Source organism: Chrysochloris asiatica, unplaced genomic scaffold, assembly GCF_000296735.1.
Source record: "Chrysochloris asiatica unplaced genomic scaffold, ChrAsi1.0 scaffold00078, whole genome shotgun sequence".
NCBI lineage: Eukaryota > Metazoa > Chordata > Mammalia > Afrosoricida > Chrysochloridae > Chrysochloris > Chrysochloris asiatica.
The window spans coordinates 14,027,020-14,046,138 of NW_006408596.1; the positions used below are offsets into that span (position 1 = coordinate 14,027,020).

The 19,119-nt window shown below is 48.7% G+C and overlaps 1 protein-coding gene across 2 annotated transcripts; it reads left to right on the forward strand.

The window, feature by feature from the left end:
- The first annotated feature begins 7,033 nt into the window (after positions 1-7,033).
- TBX3 (T-box 3) lies at positions 7,034-18,525 on the forward strand. Of its 2 annotated transcripts, XM_006865473.1 has the most exons (8): positions 7,280-7,668; positions 9,238-9,505; positions 10,449-10,508; positions 10,763-10,909; positions 12,921-12,997; positions 14,084-14,241; positions 15,563-16,221; positions 18,064-18,525. In XM_006865473.1, the coding sequence occupies exons 1-8, from the start codon at positions 7,280-7,282 to the stop codon at positions 18,523-18,525; spliced, it is 2,220 nt and encodes a 739-aa protein (XP_006865535.1). The 2 variants fall into 2 exon arrangements, with proteins under 2 accessions (XP_006865536.1, XP_006865535.1); XM_006865474.1 differs by lacking the exon at positions 10,449-10,508 and having other exon boundaries at positions 7,034-7,668.
- The last annotated feature ends 594 nt before the right edge of the window (positions 18,526-19,119 follow it).

Sequence of the window (19,119 nt, forward strand, 5' to 3'; positions counted from 1 at the left end):
GGAAGGAGGGAGAGGCCGCCCATGACTCTGTTACATTTGTCTCCTGCCTTCCGTCTCTGCTCTCACCATTTTTAATTGAAACCCAGTACACGGGGAAATAGTAATGGATATTCTGGTCAAATTGAGAAAACGTGTCTGTGGCAAAGAAGGGACAGTTAGTTCAGCAGATGTGTTGGAGCTGATCTTTCTTTGGCCCTGTCAACCTTCCTGACAGTAGTGACCATTTAATTTACCATGCCTTCTCACTTACAGATCCCCCTGGCCCCTCTGCCCTGTCCCCTCCCTTGAGGCCAGACCTGATTGCCCCTATGCTCTGGCATCTAATAACCACACCAATAATCGTTAAAAGACTCAAACAGGAGCAAACCGCAAAAGCATGTCTCGGATCCTAATGCCCCCTCAATCTACAGATAAAGGATTGGAGAGGGGATAGTTCTATTTTTCTCCTCTATCTTTCAAACTATTGTGACCCTCAACTGCCACTCTACGGACTCCTGGTGTGGCACTGTAGGATCAGTACTGGTGTGGCACTGTAGGATCAGAACCAGACGGTTGGCAGTTCAAACCTACCAGCTGCTTCTCAGAAACCCTGTACAAGGTTGCTCTGAGTCTAGATGGGATCATCGACTATCAGATGGTACTTAACAACAACACTCCCACCCTACAAGTCAAATTCCTAGCACCCTTCTCTGAGAAACCCTTACCTGTGTGGACTGAAAATCTGGAAAGAGGATGGTGAGGAAAGAAAAGTGCTGGGTGGTCAAAAGTGCTCAGGGCAAAAGTCAACTTTTGCCTGATTCTGGGTCAGATAAGATGAGAAGGAACATTCTTGGCCCTTCCTTGTAAACTCATTTCTGTCCTACTAAGGAGCATCCAATGCATTATGGATTTTTTTTTTCTTTTTTAGTAATTGGGTCAAACACACACTTACACACACAGAGAGATAACTGAAGATGTCGATTGGCTTAAAATTAGGAAACCACAATTAACTCCCTTCAGAGAGAGAGAGAACGAGAGAAAGGAAGGAAGGAAAAAACAAAACAAAAAATCCCTACACACATGAATAAAACAGCACCCTACCCAGAAACACATATTTCCTTCAGTCTCTCTTCCATCCATTTTCCTTCCAATGTATCTAAATCACTAGCTGTATTCAAATTTGCCAGTTTGCAGAGTGATCAACCTCGATGAAAACTAGGTGCTAATGAGAATAATTCGAAGGGTAGCATTTTTTTTTCCTTTTGAGTCTACCAAAAACATTTTTACATGAAGAGAAGGTAAAATGAGCATGGATAAAGTGTATAAAGCTTGACACCATCAGGACAGGATAAACCGCCAGACGCCAAAGCATGCCTCTAAACGAAAAATGTTGCTCCCTTAAGATGATCAACTTTGACAGTCTGCTCTCTCTCTCATACACACTTCAGACTCTTACATTGAATTGCCCTGATCAATAATTTAGAGGGCTGTCGGAGGACAGAGAAATGTGTATTACAGGAAAGCCCCATGCGGCTGGGGCTACGACCTGACATGCAGCCCCTCACCCAGAGCTCCTACCCTGGAAGGTGAGAGATCCCATCAGTGGAAGTAGGAATGGGGACCAAGTCTGGGAAAAGGGTGACTGTGGGTGGCTAGAGAAGAAGAAACTTCAAGCCTACACAAATGAACTCAATTCCTTTCTGTCTCTCAGGACATTTTATTTTCCTGGCCAAAGCAGTGAGGCCTCTACAGGCGACAGTAGTTACTAAAAAAGATGAAGGAGAGAGACGGAGAAATGTAGAGGTACGGAGATAGAAAGACAGGAGAGAATTCAGAGGAGACATCTAGAAAGACAGCGAAAATAGGGAAGAGAAGGAGGAAGAACCAAGAAATGAGTAAATCAAAACCAGAAAGATCCACGAGCAAAGTTAGAGGCTAATTGGAATGTGTATGCTAGAGACAAGACACTGCTGAGAAAGGGAACTAGAAACCAAGAACCAGAAATATGCCAGGGAGAGAAAGGTTGAACCTTACACATGTAGTCGAAGAATCCGGAGATGAACAGAGAGATGGGGAGAGCGAACAGAAAAAGAAAGGCAAGGAATAAGATGGTGGGTATCATGTCTTGTCCAATCAATTGGCCCCAGCAAAAGTGGGGAAACCCACTTTGTCAGAAACAGAACTGAACAGCAAGAAAATACCTGAACTGGGAGGAACTAAGCTCTTAAAACAAAACTGTGGGGTGGGGATGGGGGACAGTGCTAGGTTCCAGGATGAAAAGCAAGTGTCCCTATCTATGAGGGGGACCCCCAATGAGATTTGAGGTATCACTGGAGTAATAACGGGAGGTATCTGGGTTACTTTGGGGAGGAATCCAGAAAAGAAACCAAGGACTGTCAAGGAAGCTTCTCGTCTCTTAGGCTCCTCCATAAGAAAATCAAGCCCCCAGTTGGGAAAATTGAACACAGAAGAGGACAGTCCCCAGGCCCTTGAAAGTTTCAAAGCTGGGATCAAAATCGGAAGGGGTGGGGGTGAGGAGAGAAGAGAGATGTTGCTAAACTGACAGACAGCCAGAAAGCTCCTCCCCAGTAAAAGTTTATATATTGACTGACCCCCATAGGAAACTTCTTAATTAGACCCCAGACCCCAGGAGAAAGACAGACGCCCTTGTGTCAACAGAGTTCCCAATTTAGCGACACCTCGGACTGCAAAAGCGTTCAGCAGCAAACGGGGTGAAAGTTTAAGAGGGAATTAAGCGTGTAATAGTCTCCTGTAGACCTCACACATGCTGAAGAGAATATTTACAGCAAACTCTCCAAAGTAAACGACACCGCCTACCCACCATCCTCTCCCCCTCCTCCTCCCTCTTTTGTAAACTTCAGATAAACATCACTCGGTCACCAAAGGGTCGGTGTGTCCCCTTTATGACTGGAAGCTGTCGGTACTTGGAGGGGGTGGTGTTGTGACCCTTGCAGAGATTTTCTGGCAAGCCTCCAGAAAGGCTCACTTCTTTGCTCCTTGTGACCTGGGCGACAGCTAGTGATGGGTTTTCTTGTTGTGTTAACATGTACACTATACTCTGAGACCCCTCTGTCTCTGCACCATTCTATACTTAGGCACCACTCTGCTTAAGTCACCGTCTTGGCTGATGCACAAAGGGAAATTCATTTTTTAAAATTAAATTAAAAAAAAAAATATATATATATATATTCTAGGCCTACCACTAAGTGATAAGGCTTTCTGCTAATGCTGGGGGAATATTTGGGGGACACCAGGAGGCCTATGTTCCCTGCCTGGCCCATAATTTGGTCCCCCTTCTCCCACCCCTAGGCAATAGCTTCACAGACAACTGACTGGCCCAATCATTTCCTCTACAGTTTTTTGTTGAACATGAGACCGAGGGAACTAAGACTGAAGGGGTCGCCATCTATGAGACCACCGTGAACAGCTTCAGACTAGGGCCTAAAGCCGGCTGGGGTCGCACTAGCCCTGCGGGTTCTTAAGAGGCAGCCTGGCCCAAGTCCTCGGAACGTGCTGGCCAATGTTTAACCCGAAAGCGGTGGCCACTAGGCCCCTTTTGTTTGTTCACAAATTAATCACCCAGCGCACGGTCGGCGCCAGAGTGGGTTTATCACCCACCAGGAGGGGGGCGCGGCGGCCACGCAGAGACAAAGAGGAGTTCGCACCTTCCTGCTTTTGATCCCAGATTACTGCGGCCTCCCAGCATAATACGAGCCTCCTGGGGCCGAGTCTGGGAGGTCAGTCATAATTGGCGGAAGTTTGCAGACCATTAGCAAGATGTCGACATTTTTGAGATTGAACCCCGCAAACTTTTCTCTTTCGTCGTCCCTCGCCCGCTAGAGTGCGGGTGGAGGGTAGGGGGGCAAACTGGAATGGTCCCAGGGTTTAAAATTTGAGTTGTGGCCAATTCAAGGAATAGTGAAGCGCAGAAAACAGTTCAATCCACAGAGCCAAAACGCAGTAAAGATATTTATACGTGAAATCAGCAAACTCCGTTCCCTTTTCCAAAACTCAAGTGGGCAGAGCTTAGTGGTTCTGTCTCCCTCTCCAGTGCACTGGGGGCACCGAGTGGTTGCGGTGAATTGCTTTCCTTGCACTCAAAAGGGATCGAACGTAAGCGCAGGCCAAGCCGAAACAGAAGTATGGGCCATTCCTCAAAGCAGCGAAGGGGCTTCAGGCCCAAGCTCGAGCAATGTGGGGAGAGAGTGTTGCTCGCAACCAGACTCGGGGAAACCAGCAATGACTTCCATGGACGATGTAAAAAAAGGAGACAGACGACCTGTCTTCGGCGTAGGGGATTTGTGAGGTATTTCCACCAAGACATCACCATGGGCACCCGCTGCCCTTTGCTGTCTTCTTAACCATCGGTAGGCCAGAGAAAGAGACAAAAAGAGGGGAAAGGGAAGAGAGATGGAGAGTCTGGAGTGCGCAGAACCACTCTATTCTCTCTGGTGACTTCAGGGAATTCTGCGCTCTGGCGCCAAGCGCTCTTAAGCATGTGCGTCAAAAATGGGAGGCTGGAATCGCTCCTCGCCTCGCCAGTTCCGCCCCTATCTCGGCGCGGTTAGCCCACAATGGAATTACAGTTCACCCTCCACTTGCCCCCACTTCGGAGTCCAGGATCTGGGGACTCAGGGGGTACATATGTAAGAAACAGCCTTGCTCTCTTGCACACACAGACGCGCGCGCACTCACACATACATACATTGGAAGCCTTGAAGTTCTTAATCCCTGCGCCCAGAGTCAACTTTTTTTCTTTTCCCACCGAGGACCCTCTCAACTCAAGAAGATACCCCTGAGTTTCTGGCATCTATGCCTTGACAACCACAATACACTGCACCCTAGAAGTCAGATCTTTGGGCTTGGAGGAACCCCCCCATCACCCCCCTACTCCCCACCCCCGACCCGGGCAGGGAACTATGGTAACAAGTTACCAAGTAGTCAGCAGGTTTGATTCGTGAGATCGGTTCTTTCCTTCCCCTCCACCCTCACTGCGGCCCCCACCCTACCTGAACTGGAACCAGTCACCTCGCCTCTGGGTTGGGGGCGTTTCACGGTTTGTTTTACAAATTCGCTCCCTGACTTCTGCGGAGATAAATCCCCAGTTGAAGAAAGAACTGAGGCACGGAGAGATAAGTGCGATGCCTGGAGAAGATAAGAGACTGCCAGCGCACCCCCACCCCCCCAGCTCGCCCACCTCTTACGGGCGGCCCCGAACCGAGCAGGCTGCGGAGGTGGAGGCAGCGGCTAAGCGGCGACAGGCCTCGAACCTAGTCCTCGCTGTGTTCACTTTGTTCAGGTCCTCAATTCCCCCGCCCCTCAAGAGTCCAAGCGGAATACCAGGAGCCCGCAACTAGACCAACTAAAAGGACTGCTAAACGCATTTCGCAAAACCCGAGCCTGCCTCCGGGAGCGAGAGCCCTGGGCCGGTAGAGCAGGCTGTGTACGTGTTGGCGTGTACGTGTTTTTCGGCGTGTGCTCGGTCCTAATGTGCTGGCGCGTGTTCGTGTACAGATGCGCTGGGGGCGTTGTAGTCTTCACGCTCAGCTGCGGGTGGGGCGGGGTGGTGAGGGACCCTCTCACACGCATATGCTCAGATCCGGCCGCATCCGTGTACTCGCATGTCCACGAGTGCAGATGCACGGGAGCCCCGGAACTCTGCAGCCCCAGAGCAGCGGCCTGGCAGAGCTTGGCTCCACGTGGGGTTCAGCGTGCAAGCCCAGAGTCTCCGCGCTCGCCTCTGCGCCGCCGGCTTTTGTTAAGCCGAGCGGCCGAATGGCTGTTCTACGGAGGCTTCACCGCCCGCCGGGCTCTGCTGGGGTCGGGGAAAGAGGGAGAACGGCGGAGAGAAGCGAGGAGGCGAGCCGAGCGCCCCAGCCCGGCGCCGGGCGCGATCTCCGCCCAGCTCGCGCCGCCGGCTGGCTGGCTGACTCGCACGCTCGCTCCCTCCCCCTCCTCTTGGCCCAGCCTCCTCCCTGGATCTCGGGCAGGATGACTGAGGCATTTCAGACATGGGCCAAGCAAGAGCAAGCAAGAGAGCGAGCTCAGGGGCTGCGGCGATCTCACGATAAGCCACCTAGAGGCGACTCTGCGCGCGCGCTCCCCAGTGGCTCCCCGCCCTCCCTCTGATCATGTTGACATATTCACAGGACAGGCAGTAGTACCGATGCGGCGCAGCGACGTTACAGTTTCCGACACCTTCTTTTTATAACTCGGCTCTATCCCCCAGCACTCGACCTGTGAAAACCACGCCTATGCAGCCACACAATTGGTCCGAAAGCGTCAAAGAACCAATCAAGAGGCCTCCGGCTCCCCGCAGCCCACAGCAGAGCCCGACCTTCTAGAGCCGCCGAGCAGACGCCCGGGGAATTCTAGAGGCGAGGAGGGTGGAGAGCAGCTCTCGCTCGCTCGCTGGCTCTCGCGCCCTCCCTCTCCTGGCGCACTCTCTTCCTTTCCTTCTCTCGTTCCCTCTTCTTGCCATTTTGCCCCCTTGGATCCTCCCTGCCTTACGCGCCTGGACGCAAATTTAGGAAGTGAATTTGCTCACGTTTTAGGACAAGGAAGAGGCACCGGAGCAGAGCACTGCACGACTCGGATTGCAAGCGAGACACCCTCCTGAGCTCCCGGCCCGAGGAAGGAGTAGGAGAGCGAATGGAAGCCTGAGTGTCGTTCAAGTTTTGATAGCGCTGGGAGAAGGGGTTTAAATCCGAATTTTTTTTTTTAAAGAAGAAAAAAAAAAACCTGTTCCAAAGGAGAGCGATATTTTTTTCTGCTCTCTTGCTCGGGGTGAAAGCCGGAGGTAGTGCCGCGGCAGACGCCCCTAGTGAGAACTAGGGAGAAGAGAGGTGTAGGGGGCGGGGGAGAAGAAGAAGAAAAGGTAAAAAGTCGTCTGAAGATTTCGCTCGCTTTTGCAACAAAGAAACTGAGCGCAGGAGAGAGATTCCAGGGCTGGCGTGTCGGTTTCGAGCTGAGCCGCAGGGCTCGGGCACGAGTCGAGACCCAGCTAGCTTCACTTAAGGGACAAGGGCAGTCCCGCCAAGCGGCTATGTCTCCTGATTTCTCGCCTTACACACTTTAAAAGAGGCAGTTCCCTGCCCCAAAAGACACTCTACCCCCCTCCCTTTGAGGTGCCTTAGCTGTGATTTCCTCTTTTTTGTATTTTTTTTTTTCCTTCACGATGTGTTGCTGTTAAGAGGAGGGGGAAAAAAAACAAACTTAAGATCAAAACAGCAGCTGTGGACTTGTCCCCGGCTGGAGCCCAGCGCCCCGCCTGAAGTGGATGAGCCTCTCCATGAGAGATCCGGTCATTCCTGGGACAAGCATGGCTTACCATCCGTTCCTACCTCACCGGGCGCCGGACTTCGCCATGAGCGCGGTGCTGGGTCACCAGCCTCCCTTCTTCCCAGCGCTGACTCTGCCTCCCAACGGCGCCGCGGCGCTTTCACTACCCGGCGCCCTGGCCAAGCCGATCATGGATCAATTGGTGGGGGCAGCTGAGACCGGCATCCCTTTTTCGTCTCTGGGGCCACAGGCGCATCTGAGGTCTCTGAAGACCATGGAACCCGAAGAGGAGGTGGAGGACGACCCTAAGGTGCACCTCGAGGCTAAAGAACTTTGGGATCAGTTCCACAAGCGGGGCACTGAGATGGTGATTACTAAGTCCGGAAGGTAAGCAAGTCACTGGGGCCCCTCTCCAAAGCTATTGGCGCTTCTTCCTTACTTTATTTCTCTCCTCCCAGAATTGTGGGTTTGCCAGTTACTAGAGCTTGGGTGGAAACTGAAGATCTCCTAGACCTAGCACAGAGATTTAGGGCCCTGCCTCAGCGGCAGGAAATTTCAGCTTACCTGTGATTCTTGTTCTTCATAGGTCTGTGTCCAGGGTTCCCTACGAGATAGAGTTTTTTTTTTCAGAGAAACATTGAATTTGCAGGAAACAAGAAAACCGCCCCACTATAAGAAGTTCACTGTTGAGACCTTTCTGGAAAATCTTTATTTCTTTGTTGGGGTTGTATTTTTGTGTTCTCCTGCAGAGAAACAAAACAAACTTAGGCCTCTTTTCTTTTGTGTGGTAGTGGGAGGCCAGGCACTTGTCCCCCTGCCCTTTCTGCCTGGTTTCTGGGTCTGGAGGGGCCTGAGACTATAGCAGTGAAGAAATGGAAGGGCATTTGAGTGTTTGCTCACCCCACTTCATGAGTCTGCAAGCCAGTGGAGAGTTCAGCAGGCAATTTTTGATAATTAACATTATGTTTGCAGATCTAAGGAGCCTTTGGGGAGACACACACTGGGTTTTTAGTTTTACTTGCGAATATTATAAACTATGTCTTAGATGATGTTTAGAGGCCTCTGCCGGGAATAGAAGCGCCTACGACAATTATTTAAAACTTATGGATTTTTCTTTTCATAACTTCGGAGTCTAGAAAGGCATACGTTTGAAAGGACAAAAATAAAATCCCCTTCTGAAATCTTCAGTTCTATGTCTGAGGCCAAAGTTGGCATAAAATGCTCCTCCAACCCAGAAGTGATTTTATCAAATTACCAGCAAAGGTTTTCCTTTTAAGAGTACAACATGCCAACCCTTGTATGAAATAAACAGCATTTTGGTAGCAGTCTTGCAGTTTGGGGCTTTGGGGAAGCAAGGGAGTGTGGTTTGCAGTTTGCGGAGCAGATTGGTTATCAGGCCTCTGGAATCGACCCCAATCTACAAAATTCATTTTGAGAACTCACTAGAAAGCAGTTTCATTTCACTAGCAGTGAGGCTCCTATTCTGCGATAGGGAGACGTGCAACTGGACTTTTGATTTCCTTGATAAACTGAACATTTTTCTCCTCCATGGGAAGCATAAAACTCTAGCAGCTACGTAAATCCTATTCCTGGCTGGAAACGATGTGGGCAAGAACTTCTGTGCAAAGAAGGGCAATCTGTACATTTATCCAGAGAAAAATGATTTTTAAAAAGACATGATTAGAAGATGCCCATATTCAATACCATAATTCACTTGTTTTGAATCTTGGGCCTTTTAAAGATAGAGAAGTGTGGAACATAGTTGCTACTTCAGATATAGTAGGAAACTGTTGTAACCTAGTTGCCCTACCTCTTAAAAATATAAAAGCATTCACCTATCTGTCACCATAGAAAGTTTTCAACTTGGTTTAAATATTTTTAGGAAACAAATCTTGGGTTTGGAATGATTATTTAAAAAAATTCTTCTTTTTTTCTTTTCTCTCTTACCAAATGTAGGCGAATGTTTCCTCCGTTTAAAGTGAGATGTTCTGGGCTGGATAAGAAAGCCAAATATATTTTATTGATGGATATTATAGCCGCTGATGACTGCCGATATAAATTTCACAATTCTCGGTGGATGGTGGCAGGGAAAGCTGATCCTGAAATGCCAAAGAGAATGTATATTCACCCCGACAGCCCCGCCACTGGGGAACAGTGGATGTCCAAAGTCGTCACTTTTCACAAACTGAAACTCACCAACAACATTTCAGACAAACATGGATTTGTAAGTTTCATTGTTCCGGGCTGTAAAAAAATTCCTACCCTTGCTGTAATGAACACAGTGCCTCTCCATTCCCGCTAAAATCATGATTTTCTGCTCAAACATCTCCTCTGGTCTCTGTTGCTAAGTGTAGCAAAGTTGTTCTATCTGCAACAGAATGGGAGAGAGAATTCTGGGTGTTTCTCTTCCAATAATGGAAGGCCTGGCCTTCTAAAAGCAATGGAAGCAAGAACACTTAGCGGCTGGGATTATATAGCCATTCTGGGTCCTTGGCAAATTCCTGAGCAGAATTTAAAAAGCAACAACAACAACCAATCATTCCGATCTCAATTCAATTTCATAATGGATTTGTTTTAAATTCTAAAATATTATACTTCTCTTTTGAAGCCAGCCATATTATTTCTTGGGCCGGTTTTAAGATTTACAACCTTAACTATGTTGGTTAAATGGTATGAATACATTTTTTTAAAGTTTGGTTTTCTTGTGTACGTGTGTGTGTTTTAAAGAATTGGGCTTATATGAAAGTAAAGTTGCCTAGAAATGAGCGATCTAGATCGTTGGTATAAAAACTGTGCGTGTGTTTTGTGTGTGCTGGATTCAGTGAAAATACTTACAAACTTGTAGGAAACTTGGATTGCTTGGAGAAGTCAGGCCAGGGACCTTTTGGCCTTTTCTTTAACCCCTCCCCAACATTTCAATAAAATAAACAAAGTGATAAGCAGGGAATAAGCAGAAAGATTAGATCCAGGAAAACCTAAATAGCACGGAAATATCTTCAGCGGGCAGGAATTGCATTTGCAGCCTTGATTTGATTAAGGCATAAATATTCCTCTCTAGAGTTCAGCCTTTCAGGGGCTTTAAGTGGATTGGGCTCGTCAATTAGTGGGCGCTTAAAGTACTGAATCATTTTGTAAATTAAAATGCATGTTTTTCTCTATCTTTTAAGACTTTGGCCTTCCCAAGTGATCACGCAACGTGGCAGGGGAATTATAGTTTTGGGACTCAGGTAGGCTAGGGTTCAAGGTACGAATGAACCTTAGAAGGTGAGGGTGGGGTGGGGGGACCCTTTGGAAATAGAGGAGCAATTTGGATTCTCCAGAAGATAACACCTGTGGAGCGAAATGTACCCAAGGAGGTGGGCATGGTTCAAGCTTGGTACCCTGCGGTGGGGAAGATGTCAGCTTGGCAGGGGTTCTAAAATCCCTTTTGTCCTGCTAAATCCCCTCTTTTCTATGTTTGTATCCTCCATTACCCCTGCAGACTATATTGAACTCCATGCACAAATACCAGCCCAGGTTCCACATAGTGAGGGCCAATGACATCTTGAAGCTTCCTTATAGTACATTTCGGACCTACTTGTTCCCTGAAACTGAATTCATCGCTGTGACTGCCTATCAGAACGATAAGGTAGGTAACCAAAGGGGCATTATTTCCCATATTACCATATTACCATGTCTCCTTTTCGGTGGCTTTGGATAAGGATGAGTAATTGATGAGAGTCTGAGTATTTACATGTGTGCTCTGGCCTTCCATAGGCTTTTGGGGGAAGGGGTACTGGCTCCTCTCAGAGGATGGAAAGAAAACACTCTGGACCCATAATTAATCCAATAATGAGTAAAAAAACACCAAATGAACTTGGCCAGTGAGAAACCCCTAGAACTGTAATTGATGATGCTGTGGGTTCCTCCCAGCACCTCCCTACTTCACCCACACATACACTCCCCTGGACTTTGTCTTGTTTGTTTTGAGGTTCATTAATTGTCCCTTTAAGGAAGAATGATCAAGAAGTCAGGTTCAAACTGAACGGATTCAAAACTTAAATCCCAGGCCATTTGGGGAAACTGGGAAGAGAATCCTTGAGGAGAGCAACTGTTCTCCTCTAGCCAGAAAACCTGGGTAGCTGGTCTGGTTTTTATTACCTTTTATGCTGCTGTGTTTTTTATGATTTGTGTGTGTGTGTGTGTGTGTGTGTGGCTGGAAAACCATCCCTGATTTCAGGGTCTTGCAAGTTGCTGGAGCTCTGGAGAGGTGTTTCTTCTCCCTCAGGCCTGAGGCTATTAGTTCATTGGGCTGCCCCTGGGATCTAGGGTTATGGAGGATTGAAGGTCACATCACGGGGGAGGTGTGGGGTGAAATGCAAAGAGAGTAACCCTTGATTGTTGGTTCACAATCCCCAATGTGGCAGTTACAGGAATAGGGGGCACTGAGGACCTCCAGCTCTTCAACTTCTGAATGCTGGACCCCAAAGAAAGTAATCCTTGATAGTTGGTTCACAATCCCCAATGTGGCAGTTACAGGAATAGGGGGCCCTGAGGACCTCCAACTCTTCAACTTCTGAGTGCTGGACCCCAGTGATAGCCCAGCTAGCTCACTCCACACACAGCACTCTACATTTGTACTTGCTGTCACCACTGGTGGGTCCTCTGTGGAGGGCTTCCCAAATAGATTTCCAATCCAGTGATTAAGACAGCATGACCTTTTTCCCCTGCCGAAGGCAAACCTGAATTCTTGTACAGAGCAGCTGGTTCCAAGAACAAGAATTCAACCAAGGGGTCCTTTTTTTTCTACCTCCAGTGACCTCTATATATATAATCTACTCCCCAAGCCACCAACCAAAGGAAGGAATTGGAGAGATGACTTATACTTACTATGACTTTTCTTTTCTCAACATACTTGCTCCCTTTAGACCCAGAACACTATGACACTAAATTGTTAATGCAATAATGAAATGAAACATTTTTGATCACACAAAGAGGCCACCGGCCTATTCCACTTCATGGCAGTGGTAGAGCATATAAATGAAAACAAATGTGTCCCCTGGTCATTCTGCCCTTTTAAATCTGTAATTGTCAATATTGTAATTTCTCAATGCCACCCCCCTCCACGTCGAAACTTCTCCAGGCCAAAAAATTTACAAACACAAACCAGCGCAAGGGCAATGAAACTCTATAAATTATTTTATTAGATTCATGGACAAGGTGTGTGTGTGTAAGGGTGCAGGCAGGGAGTATACTATAATGTATTTTATGAATGCATTTGATAAAAATAATCAAAGTGAAAGTTTAATTTTAGTATCTACAGGTTGTCCCTTTAGGCAGCTTTTCTATATCCAAACTCTAGCTGTCATCTGCCCAAAGAAAAGAGCAAGGTATTTCCAGGCTGGATAAGTTTCATCCTCAGTTCCTAGTATGGCCTTCTCTTGGAGACACAAGACATTCTAGAATTTTCCTTGATTTTTCTCTCAGCTCCCTCACAAACTGGGCCTTCCCCTCCCCTTCTTTTCTCTTTGTCATTGCATGTCTGTATGATTTCTCCTGTTATAGTCAAATTTCTAGGAGACTGATGAATTAGAAGAAACACTCCCAGAACGTTCTAGAAAATGAAGCTAATAATCTCTTTCTCTCTGCGTCTTCTCTAGATAACTCAGTTAAAAATAGACAACAACCCTTTTGCCAAAGGTTTCCGGGACACTGGGAATGGCAGAAGAGAAAAAAGGTGAGTTGAGATAGATAGCAAAATATTTTCCAGCCAATTTAGAGAGAGAGAAAAAAAAAACGTTTTATAGACCCCAAGTCTAAAGTGTTGAAATTAGGTTGAGAAGGATGAGTGCATGTAATTTAGTCAAACTCCCGCCCACCACCACCACCAAAAGTCCACTGTACTTTTCCTATCTTCTTCTTGTTATCTTTAATGACATGAACAAGGCCATATAATAGTTGTTTCTGGAAAAAATGTCTCAGGGATTTAAGGATGCTTATTAATTCTCAATTAATTCCAATGCATCTTGTGTAGGTCCCAGAAAAAGACTAAGCCACTCACAGAATGCTCTGGGAGTTTTTGCAGTCTTGTCTTCCAAGGGCCACCAGACAGAACTGAGATCCCTGGAGAAGCCTATGACGCTCTCCTTCATGTGCCTGTGGATCATTTCGCATTAAGTAGACAGTTGGATAATATATAAAAGCAGTTCTTACCCCCCCCTCCCCGCCTCACCCCCTTCCCAAGGATTTCTGAAATCACCCACATTTTTAACCTCTCCCCTTGAGGGGTGGGGATAGGCTTAAAAAGTTGTTTCTAAAATCTAACTAGATTTTTTTACTCCAATTAATGTGTTGGTAAAGCGATTGCAGTAAAATGCACCATGAAATAACTACTTCCTGACAATCTTAGCAACCATTCAGGAGTTAGGTAGGCTGGGGACAAATAGTGGCAGGGCCGGGAATCCAGTTGCCCCTCTCTGCGTAAAGCCAGCAGTTCAACTGTCTCTTACCAGCTGCAGTCTCCTCTCTTATTTGAAAGAAGATTTCAGAGCCCAAGCAAATGTCCCTTCCCTATGCAACCCTGATTTTGGATCAATGTAACCTTCTTTTCCCTGTTCCCCACTGCCATGTTTTTCTGCCCCATTTGTGGTTGAAGGATCTGTGCACAGCTGGCCTGGGATATGCTGATTTCAGAAAATTTGGTGTTGTCAGAGGGTGGCGGGCAGGGTGAAGTGTGTGTCTGTCTCTAGAAAGCATGGAGGTAAACAAAGAGCAATGAAGGTGTATTCTGTTCCATAACATGGGGTGTGGGCTTCTGCCACAGAAAACAGCTGACCCTTCAGTCCATGAGAGTGTTTGATGAGAGACACAAGAAGGAGAATGGAACGTCAGATGAGTCCTCCAGTGAGCAGGCAGCCTTCAACTCCTTTGCTCAGTCCTCATCCCCTGCGGTCTCCACAGTGGGGACATCCAATATCAAAGGTGGGCCTGGTCACCTCTGTAATTACAGGTCCGCATGGCTCGAGAGGAGTTGGAGGGGTCATGGGTAACACCAGCTAGGGGACTTGCCCTTCAAAAGCGTAAGACCCATAAACAGGAGCCACATTAGGAAGGGTGGTGATGTCTGTTGCTGTCCTTTAGGTAATCCAAGGAGAGCTCAGAACCATATCCCCAAAACCTTGATTTGGCTGGAGAAGGGAGTGTCTGTATATTCCTTCCCTGGGGACAGTTTTGAAAGTGCCTGAAACCCCTCTCTGGGTCTTATCAACCAAGCCACTGACTGTTTGACCATCTTTGGACTGTAGGTTAAAATGTGTTGGATTGAGGGAAACAGAATGGCAAGGGAATTCTAAGAAAACACCTAACTATGAAGCCACAGTTAACCTGTTTGGGGGGTGGGAGGGGGGGGGCGGAGAGACATAAGGCCCTGGGGACCTGAGAGGGAAGGGAAGGGAAGGGATAAGATGGTTCATATATCCCCAGCCGTTTTCCTGTGATTTACAGAAAAACCACCATTTATTTGAAAAGACACACACTCTCTCTAAATAGAAGAAACCTGTTTGTAAGTGAAATAAAATGAAAGCCCTTTATGACTTCAATCCATTTAAGCTTTGAACATCAAATAGGATCCCCTTTTCTTTTGTGGTTGGTAGACGCCCACAAAGAGTGTGGTGAAAGGTAAAAGACCCTTTTGCATGTCTCCTGGCAGTGAGAGATGGCCCGTCAGCCTTTTCCACCTGCAGTGACAGACACAAATCCAGGACAGTTCCATATTATGTGTGTGCTTTGTTAACCAATTCAGATGTCAGGGTTCCCAAACCAAACAAATCTTTCCAAAAAAATTCACAAATATGTGGAAGTTACAGTCACTGAACAAAGACTCTCAGACAATGGAGTGTACTTCCATCCTGAATTTAGAGTAAACTAGTTTTTTGAAATTTAAAAAAAAACAGTTTGCAATCAAATGTGAATATGCATGTATGGACAGTGCCTGACAGGACAAAGTAGGAGCTTGTTTAAAAACAAAAATCATCATAGCATAGAGTTACTGATTTGGGGGTGGGGTTGGGATGGGGGGAGGTCAGCTCTATCTGAATACCTACATTGCATTATTAGCTTATTGAGTCCTCCTAGCAAAGTTGAGAGCTATCAATCCCATTTTGCAGATGAGAAAACTGAGGTGTGGAGAGATTAAGAGGCTGGCTGACAGACAGTGCTAGAAAGTGGCTGATCTGGGGTTCCAATGCTGGCCCACAGTAAAGCTAAACAGGCCTTGCCTCGCTTTCCCCCCATCCTCCCGTAGATCTGTGTCCCAGCGAGGGAGAGAGCGACACTGAGGCTGAAAGCAAAGAGGAGCACGGCTTGGAGGCCTGCGACACAGCCAAGATCTCCACCACCACGTCGGAGGAGCCGTGCCGCGACAAGGGCAGCCCGGCCGCCAAGGCGCACCTCTTTGCTGCAGAGCCCAGCGGCCGCCCCCGGGACAGCGGACGGCTGGACAAAGCGTCGCCCGACTCGCGCCACAGCCCAGCCACCATCTCGTCCAGCACACGTGGCCTGGGCGCCGAGGAGCGCCGGAGCCCAGGCCGAGAGAGCGCGGTGACAGCCAAGGCGGAGGAAGCGCGGGCGCTGCCGAGCAAAGAGGCCTTTGCGCCGCTTACGGTGCAGACAGACGCGGCTGCGCACCTGGGCCAGGGCCCCCTGCCCGGGCTCGGCTTCGCCCCTGGCCTGGCCGGCCAGCAGTTCTTCAACGGGCACCCACTCTTCCTGCACCCCGGCCAGTTTGCCATGGGGGGCGCCTTCTCCAGCATGGCTGCCGGCATGGGGCCCCTACTGGCCACAGTGTCTGGGGCCTCCACTGGCGTCTCTGGGCTGGATTCCTCCGCCATGGCCTCGGCCGCCGCGGGAGCGTCTGCGGCCACCTTGCCCTTCCACCTCCAACAGCACGTCTTGGCTTCTCAGGTACTGGGACGTCCCCTATCCCCGTAGCAATTCCCTTTTCTACTTTTACCACACCTTGGCAAGTAGTTTAAAATAATCATTTTTTATTGCGCCATTGCTAGGTGCTAAGCTTAACTCACTGATTGAGCATAACCTCCCCCCACCCCCCACCCCGCCCTCAAAAAAAAAAGACAACAACCCACAGTTTAAAAAGTATTTTTCTAAGTTAAGGACTGTTCCCAATAGTGTTAGGTAGTTAGAAATAATGGCAGTAGCTACTCACAGTACTTATTCTGTGCCCAACACCTCTAATCTGACCCGTAGAATTCATCCCTTTTGAGCTGGGACTGTTAAGGGTCAGAGGCCCAGAAACGTTGGGTAACTTGTCCAAAGTCACTCAGCTGGTAGGTAGTGGAGGATCTGACATGAGGACCCATTCCAACGTCTGATTTGTACTTTGAGCTGGAAGTTCTCTTAAATGTCTCCTAGCTAGCCGCCGCGTCCCCCACCCTTACACACACGCACACACACTCCCCAGGAATTATACAAGAAAATGTGGCCTGGGGGGAGGGGAAACCTCTCCAAGGAGGAGGTTGAATCTCCCAATCTCTCCTCCCAATTCACAGCTTTCCCCTCCCCTTCCCGAGTAGGCCAGCTCGTTCCCCAAAGGGTTAAGGGTTTGTGCACAGGTGGGACATGTCAAAAGAAGGGACCAGGCTGGGGCTGAGCAGGCCTGACTGCCTGTGCCGGGCTCAGATGGCTGTGCTGGGGGTGCGGGTGGATGAGGCAAAGTTGGAGGCCTGTGAACTCCCTGAGAAGGTTCTTCCTTGGGGCTTGGGCACGTTCTTGCCTTTTGTTTTGTCTGAGCACATTCCCTCCCTCCTCTGAGCCCAGAGGCTAGGTCCGCCTCCCCTGTAGGGGGGGAGGGTGCTAAGGAATTAGTTGGCTTCTGGCCTTGTTCAATTCCTTCGAATCTCCTGCAAGACCCCTGTCGTAAGTGGGTGGGTGGGTAGGTGGTGGGTAGGCCAGGCCAAGAAGCAGTTCCAGAGAGAGATCTAGCCCCAGCCAGGACATTTGCATTGAAATTCAACTTCTGTTACTTTAACTGAGGGATGTCTTGCACTCCTGGGACATGGCTCAGTTTCTTCACCTGTAAAGCCAGCATACCAATCTAGGGGATTTCTTTGTTTTTGTATGTAGCAAAACCCTTTTACTACCCTTCCTCCCTTCGCCCTTCCATCTTTCCTTTTGCTTAAGATCTTCCTTTAGTTTTCTTCATTTGGGAAACCTCTAGGATTTAGCAAGGGGAGGGCAAGAATGAATAAAATTATCATAATATATGACAATGGACCGCCTTTGTGGGGCAGACCAAATCTGTAAATCCATTTAACAGGTGCAGGAATTCATTCTTCTGTGAGAATATTAACAGGGCCAGGCATGGTAGAAAGCATGGTAACCTCATGGATTATTGAAAGACTGACAGGGTTCTATCTAGCTAGTGGCTCTGTGGAAGAAAGACCCTATGGGGTAGTTCTACTCTGCCACTTGGGGTCACTGTGTGTCCAGATTGCCTTGAGGGCATCTAACAGCAACATAGCTCATGGAATACATGGATTGCTTAATATTTCGCTGTGGAGTTTTTTCCAAGAAAGCTGAGGCCCAGGGAGGGAAGTACCTTGGATGCCGTGATAGAGCTAACAGTGTCTAGGGAACTGTCAGTCCCCCTTGCTTCCCTCCTCCCCAGCGAGGGAGAGAGATGCATGTTTGCTCCAGGGATGTGTGAGGGAGGGCACAGCGGGTCCCTCTCAACCCGACTGTCCCTGCTGGGCTGACTTCAGGCCTGCATTTCTCTTTCTTCCCCAGGGCCTGGCCATGTCTCCTTTCGGAAGCCTCTTCCCCTACCCCTACACATACATGGCCGCCGCTGCCGCTGCGTCGTCCGCAGCCGCCTCCAGCTCCGTGCACCGCCACCCCTTCCTCAACCTGAACGCCATGCGCCCGCGGCTGCGCTACAGCCCCTACTCCATTCCCGTGCCTATGCCTGACAGTAGCAGCCTGCTCACCACCGCCCTGCCCTCTATGGCGGCGGCTGCGGGGCCCCTGGACGGCAAGGCCGCCACCCTGGCTGCCAGTCCGGCCTCAGTGGCGGTGGACTCGGGCTCAGAACTCAACAGCCGCTCCTCCACGCTCTCCTCCAGCTCTGTGTCCTTGTCGCCCAAACTCTGCGGGGAGAAGGAGTCGGCCACCAGCGAGCTGCAGAGTATCCAGCGATTGGTCAGTGGCTTGGAAGCCAAGCCGGACAGGTCCCGCAGTGTGTCCCCGTAAGCCCCTCCCCAGAAAAGTCTCTTCATTCCAGTCCAGTCGAGTTTGCAGTGCACTTTGTTGGATGTAAAATAAACCGCGGGGGGTGCCATGAACTCAGCCCTTCCTCTTGGCAGGCGCATCTGGGAAAGGGTGCCGGGACTCCCTTGAGTTAATGTGGTAGAGACAGGCCCAGTTCTCTTGGCATGCCATATGCACCTGGTGTACATCCGGGATCAGGTCCAGATTTGGGGGGCCCAGAAGCGTCTGTTGTGTTGAGCTATGTGGGGTGGGTGGGAGTTAAAACATTTATGTCCAGAGCAGCTCCCAGTGAGGCAGGGCTGGGAGCTGTGGCCGAAGCAAAACAGTAGCCAAACCCACCTAGGGTGTGGGGGAGGGTGGGGAGAGATTGGAAGACATCTTCTACAGTGTGGACGTCTAGTTTTCCTTTGCTGTGTTAAGTGAAAGCAAAAACACATAAAATTACAAAAAAAAAAAAATTAATGGGGACAAATAAATACATGAACGTGATTCTGTTTGTGGCCATTACAAAGTTTCTAGTGACTTGCAGATCAGTTCTAAATAAATTACTGAACAGCATTGTTTGGGGAGGGAAGT